This window comes from Sceloporus undulatus, chromosome 3 (genome assembly GCF_019175285.1).
Source record: "Sceloporus undulatus isolate JIND9_A2432 ecotype Alabama chromosome 3, SceUnd_v1.1, whole genome shotgun sequence".
In the NCBI taxonomy this organism is placed as follows: Eukaryota; Metazoa; Chordata; class Lepidosauria; order Squamata; family Phrynosomatidae; genus Sceloporus; species Sceloporus undulatus.
In genome coordinates, this window is record NC_056524.1 from 185,534,400 (window position 1) to 185,540,967 (window position 6,568).

The window sequence follows — 6,568 nt, forward strand, 5'->3', positions numbered from 1 at the left end:
AGCAAAGTATGACACTTCACTTCTATCAATCTACCAAAATCTAACCGGAATCCTATCTAGTGGCAGCTTCACACAAATGTCGTATTTCATTCAGCATATGAAACCATTTCAAAAAGCAGTAGGAACAAGGTGTGGAGAGCACCAGGTGGACAGGCTCCCCCTTTTCTGCTCCCGCTCAGTTAAAGTTTAGTTAACTAGATTCTCATCCCAACCAGAGTGTCATCTAAGCCAGGAATTGCATTTAACACTAACAAGAGTTTCAAACAAGGCAATTCCAAACAATGGTTTCTAAAACTGACTGGTTTGAAGTGAACTACTGATTCAGCCATGATTTGTCGTTTCCGGACAACTTGACCAACCAGTCAGCAGAACAGAAAAAGAAAAGCTTTTGCGTTACTCCTTGTGACCATGCAAGAGGGGAGGTGACTGAAATCCATGACTTGTTGCAGCTCATTCTTGCTCATTCACACTGTGCTATACATGATAAGTGCACAGAATAGTAAGACAACAGGTACCTGCATTTCTTCAAGCAGCATAGCTGCAAGCTGGAAGTCAAGGAAGCAATCAGTAGTGTGGCAGAAAGTCAAAAGAGAGCGAACAGGATTTGTATTAAGCTTGTATTAAGCTTTGGCAGACTGTCAGGAAAATAAATATTCCATTAAAAAAATGAAGAGATGACACACTGTTGCCACACCTCTCTCTCACAGCACTGACTAACAGTAGAGTTCAGATGGGACATCAAGTCTGCACTGGTGCTAGTAATGAACACACAAAAATGCAATGGTTTCCAGGTTAAAATTTAATCACAAAATCAGATATAATGATGGGGCACAAACTTATGTCTTCATCCAGTAATGCCATGCTTCTGTGAGAAAATATCAGGCATACTTTGGAAACCCCATATATAGAAATTAACTGTCTGTATTTAGAAAAAGTGATAAATCTAATTAATCTGCAGAAAGGTAAAGAAGTCACGCATTTCCATAACTTTCACAATGTCAGCAAGCACTAGCAGAAAGTTGGCAATACAAGTCTCACCACAGACCGCCACAAGAGAAGGAACTGTGTGGCCCTCCTAATATTGCTGGTCTTTTCAGCATTCCTCATCACTGGCTATGTTGGTTAGGGCTGCTTGGAGCTGCAGTTCAACAACATCTGGAAAAATCACACAATTCTCACCCTTGGATAAAGAGTCACTATTAAGACAAGAGCACAACATGGCACCCACAAACTCTGTCACAGATTACTTTTACATAATTGTTTATAAAGATCGTGACTGTGTAAGTACACTCATCCCTCCACATCTGCGGCTTTGACTTTTGCAGATTTGATTATTCACAGATTTTATTAATATTTTCTCAATAGCAATACATAAGTCCTCCAGCACAACTCTATGGTCAACTTTAACCAAAAGTCGTGGATACCAAAATCCATGAATGCACAAGTCTCATTAAAAACAATGGTGCAATAAAATGGTGTCCCTTATAAAAATGGCCAAAATCAAGGTTACCTTTTGGAATATATATTTTCAAGCTGTGGATGGCTGAATCCATTTACAGTGCGCCCTTTGTTTACGCAGGGGATGCATTCCGGACTCCCCCGCATAAAACAAACAATGTGTATGCTCGAGCCCCATTTAAATGACTGGAGCTCAGGCATGCGTGCGCGCCCCATTCATCCCAATGGGATGCGCTGCCCCTTCCTTCATGCAGCTTTCAGCGTATGTTGAAAGCCGCGTAACGCGTGCCCATGTATGACGCGGGCACACTGTATATAAAAACCATGAATACAGTGGGCCAACTCTACACAAAAAGGCAAAACTTCACATGAATAACATCTGGGAGTTGAGAAACCTAATTGCTACTCCTTTCTAAAATATCATGAAGAAACTCTCTTAAAATGAAAATGAGCAAAATGTGATCAAGTTTTGCTACCTATCTGCAGATATTAGTAAATAAAAGTTAATGTTCAAATAAGGAAGGGGATAATTACACTGCCTAAAATTAATTGCCTACTAATGGCACAAGCAACATCAAATGACTAGTGGTAGCTTCTACTTTAAACACCTACTTTACCATCTACTTTAAGCATTACAGGTTGAGTCTCTCTTATTCGGAATTCTGCAATCCAAAATATCCCAACATCCAAAACTGTCTCCATGGATGGCTGTGATAGTGACACCTTTGCTTTCTGATGGTTCATAATACACAAACTTTGTTTCATGCACAAAATTGTTAAAAATATTATGTATAAAATTACCTTCAGGCCCTGTGTATAAGGTGTATATGAAACATAAACGAATTTCACGTTTAGATCCATCTACAAGAAATCTCATTATGTATATGCAAATATTCCAAAACTTTAAAAAAAACTCCAAAATCCAAAATACTTCTTGTCCCAAGCATTTTGGATATGGAAGACTCAACCTGTACTTGTTGGTTAATCTAGTTGATTTCAGGTATCTCAAGGCTTTGCATGAACACAGAGGGATTTTCTAACACCTCTCTGTGAAACAGTATACCTTCCTTCCAGCTGCATCACAAAATTATTTTTGGATGGCTTCTCTATTCTCTGTCCTTTGGGCAGACAGAACTGGTTGCATATGGTGGACCTCCAAATGGGAAGGGCATTTTCCCAGAAATGTGAGATGTTAGCACGCTTAAGTTGGTTAATGTTCTGGATTTCCCTTATTTAGTCCAAAATAAATACCATACTAACACAGGCAGTTTATATAATGACACTAAAGGTGGGCAAATCTAAGTACAGTGGTACCTCGGGATACGAAATACCCAGGTTACGAAATTTCCGGGATACGAAAAAATCCCATTGAAAATAATTGTTCCGGGTTACGAATGTTTTTCGGGTTACGAAAAAATTTTTTGGTGCTTTTCGGCGCTTTTTCGCACGAAACGCGGCTTTTCCCCATTAGCGCCTATGGCAATTCGGCTTACGAAGGCTTTTCGGGTTACGAAAGCGGCCGCGGAACGAATTAATTTCGTAACCCGAGGGAGCAGTGTATGAGCATGGCTAACTGCTGTACAATAAATGAATTCCAAAGGCCACCTCTAAATAGATAGTAATTCTGCTCAGTAAGAATGCACATAGACATCATGTTAGCAATGTTATACCAGCCATTCTGATACAGACCAAGGAGAAGACTATCAAATATCACTACAAAAGGATGAAAAACAATACCAGAATTAGCATACGTTTGGGAATTTATTGTTACGACTATCTACTCTACTACACAGATCTAGCTTCTCACTATGAGATATCTAATCAGAATGGTTCTTCTACATTTACCCATGTTACAAAAAAATCCCAATGAACACAGTGATGATTCAGAAAAGCTTTGCATTAACATTTTGATAAAAACATGTGACAGTAATTTTGACACAAGTAAACACTGTTCAAATGGCAATGCATCTCAGAACACATGCCACTTTCATGGAAACAAGCAGTGGCCCAAGAAAACGTGGAAGTCCTTCACTGGCATGCTAGGCAAGTCAGGCCAATCTGAACTGAGACTTCATGATAACCAAAGGGACACCTATTTTCAACCTGTTAGTAACTACAACACTTTCAGAACCTTCATGCTGACCACACCCTAAACTGACTTTTCTATCCCACCATAAAGCAAAAGCAATGCACTTTTTGAGTATGTTTAAAGTATAGTAAAGGAAAATAAGCAACTCTCTCATTAAAAAAATGTTTTAAAGGGCAACAACTAAAGCAAACAAAAACCCCCAAAACACATACTAAATGAAATGCAAAACAAATAGTTGTCTCGGCAAGAGTAGATTCAACTACGCAAGCGGAATAAGCATAATTTCAAGAAGGGATTAAACAGTTTCTCTTCAGAACACTACAGTACCAGGTATTTCAACAAAGAAGCAACAATCAGACTAGGTAGCAAACCCCACTGAACTTCTCTAGACTTAATTTGGAGTAACTAATTTTACAGACTTGGCTTATTTTTCCTCCAAAGCTTTTTGATGTAATTAACATATCAGGTAAGTGACTAATCTTGCCTTGCTAGAAAGACCACCTGACAAGTCTGTTAAACCGATTTCAATAGAGGGGCCACCCTTCCCAACATCACCGATCAAGAGCCTGACAGTTTTGATAGACTACTCACACACACACACCGCTTCTCCCTTTTCTTCTGGCTGCCTTGTTGCACTGTCTGTCATTTCTCCAGAAACAGAAAGAATAGAAGAAAGCTGTTTTCTGCACGATGCAGAGATGCCAGAGAGAGCTTAGTCAGACTCAGCAATGCCTCCCCTACACATCCTCCAAGGAAAGGTGTGAGTGAGGATGTGGGTGGAGAAGAAGAGAAGTATAAAAGGGTGAGCAGGCAGTCCTTGGAAGTGGAAAAAGGACTCCTTGGAGGGATACTTTTAGCACCTTTCTGACCATCTTTTTTACTTGCTGTCAAGGTCAGAGACATTCCCACCACTCCATTATGAACAGTGGGCCCTTGGTATCCACTGGGCCTTCGTTCCAGGACCCCCGTTCTGTAGATACCAAAGTCCACAGATGCTCAAGTCCTATGAAATACAGTACCACAGTAAAATGGTGATGCTTGTATAAAATTGGCAAAATCAAACTTTGCTTTTTGGAACACACACACAAATATTTTCAAGCTGTGGATGGTTGAATCTGTGGATAAAATATCTGTGGATACAGAGGGCCAACTCTAAATATATTTGAGAGAAATACATGGAAAATAGCCCAAGCTGAATCTATGCCTATGGAGGGCTGGCTCTCCTGGGGGACTTGCAGCATCCCCAAGGGAGGAAGCCTGCCTTCAAAGTTGTGTTTTTATTGATTTATTTAAATATCCTTCTCAACTCTGGAGAAACTTGGGCAGGGAAGGGCTTTTAAATTACGGATTTTAGATGCGGATCATTTAAATATGTGCACATTCTTATTTATCCTTTTAAACTGATGTGTGTTTTGACCAATGTTGCTTGTTTGTTAACTGTTGCTATCCCCTGCCTCAATCCACAGGGAAAGGTAAGAATATTATCGTTATTACTACTGTTTTCCCTGCCTCAATTCATGGGGAGAGGTGGGTAAGAAATAATTATTACCGAAATAATAATGATTCTTGGGAGTATATTATTATTATTATTATTATTATTATTATTATTGCACCCCTGCGTTGATCCACAGGCAGAAGTGGATAAGAAATAATAATCATCATAAGGATTTTGGGGAGCATATTATTATTATTATTATTATTATTATCATCATCCCTTCTCCGCCTTGATTCAGGGGCAGAGGCGGGTAAAAGGGATAAATATTATCATCACTTGTTATTATTATTATTATTAGAAAGCAACCTTTCTTTTGAAAAAGGGGAAACTACCAAGGCCAGGGAGCAGCTCCTTAGCTTCCCAGTGCGGGAAGGGAAAGGAAGAAGGGAAGGGAGCAAGGGAAGGAGGGAAAGGAAGGGAAGGGAAGGGAGGAAGGAAGGCCTAGTTGTGGGGCCTTGCCTGGGCTCCGGGATGAAGCCAGCCCCCTCCCCATTCCGTCCCCGGGCCTCCTTTACCTTCGGCCACGTCCTCGTCGATGGCCCCCTTGACCTGGGAGAAGCACCACTGGAAGTCGTTGCCGCCGCCTCCTCCTCCTCCTCCTCCTCCTCCGGCCACCCCTGCTGCAGGGAAGGGAAAGGGGAGAGGACCGTGAGGCCCGGGCGCCCAGACCCCCTCCCTCCCCCCCCCCCCCCCCGCCTCTCTCTCTCTCCCTCTCCCCGAGAGCCCGGCTCCCAAGGCCCCTCCAGAGCCCCAGGCCCACAGACCCAGCGCCGCCGCCGCGGCCTCCTCCTGCTCCTCCTCCTCCTGGGCTTCTGGACCTCTTACCTGCCATGTCTCGCAGTGTGTGCCGGCCGGAGAGACAGAGGTCCCGCGAGGAGCCAAAGGGGAGGCCAGGGCCTAAGAGCGGAGGAGCTGCCGCTGCTGCTGCTGCTGCTGGTGGTGAGGCGGCCTCCAGCGCCGCCGCCGCCGCCGGAGTTGGAGGAGGAGGAGGAGGAGGAGGTTCGGGGGTTTCAAAATGGCGCCCATTGCCGGTCAGCCTGATCCGGTGACGTCATCCCTCCTCCTCCCCTGCCGCCCGCCAGCCTCCGACCCAGGAGAACAGGAGGACTAGGCCGCGATGATGGCGGCTCAGGAGGAGGAAGAGGGAATGCAGGGAACGGGAGGAGCAGGAGGGCTTTGGGGAGGAAAGGATCTCTCTCTCTCTTTCTCTCCTCAGCGAGGAATGGAGGCCGCGTTCCCCGTGATGAGGCAGGCTTTCCTCGGGCGCCCGCCTCAGGCGCCGCCAAAGGACATTGGCTCCTCCTAAGGAGGAAAGACAAGGGCAGGCCGACGGCGACGAAGAACACCACTACTTCCCTAGTCACGATTTGGGGGAGACTAGGGACCCAAAGTCCCTTCTTGTGGGGACGTTGTTGTTGTTGTTGTGGTGGTGGTGGTGGTGTGCCCCTCGAGTCGTTTCAGGCTTATGGGGGAGCCTAACTTTATATGTGTGTACAGCGCTTTATAAATAATAATAATCATGTTCC

The 6,568-nt window shown here is 43.9% G+C and overlaps 1 protein-coding gene across 2 annotated transcripts in view; it reads right to left on the minus strand.

Moving 5' to 3' along the window:
* Positions 1-6,090, minus strand: part of PPP2R2D (protein phosphatase 2 regulatory subunit Bdelta) — a 34,200-nt gene extending 28,110 nt beyond the window's left edge. The window contains exons 1-2 of one of the 2 annotated variants that reach the window (XM_042458617.1): positions 5,868-6,090; positions 5,558-5,662 (exon numbers count right to left, since the gene is read on the minus strand). In XM_042458617.1, coding sequence (XP_042314551.1) covers positions 5,558-5,662; positions 5,868-5,874 — 112 coding nt within the window. In that variant the 5' untranslated portion in view covers positions 5,875-6,090. The remainder of the gene's footprint in view (positions 1-5,557; positions 5,663-5,867) is intronic. The other variant, XM_042458615.1, reaches the window with a different exon arrangement.
* Between the last annotated feature and the right edge of the window lie 478 nt (positions 6,091-6,568).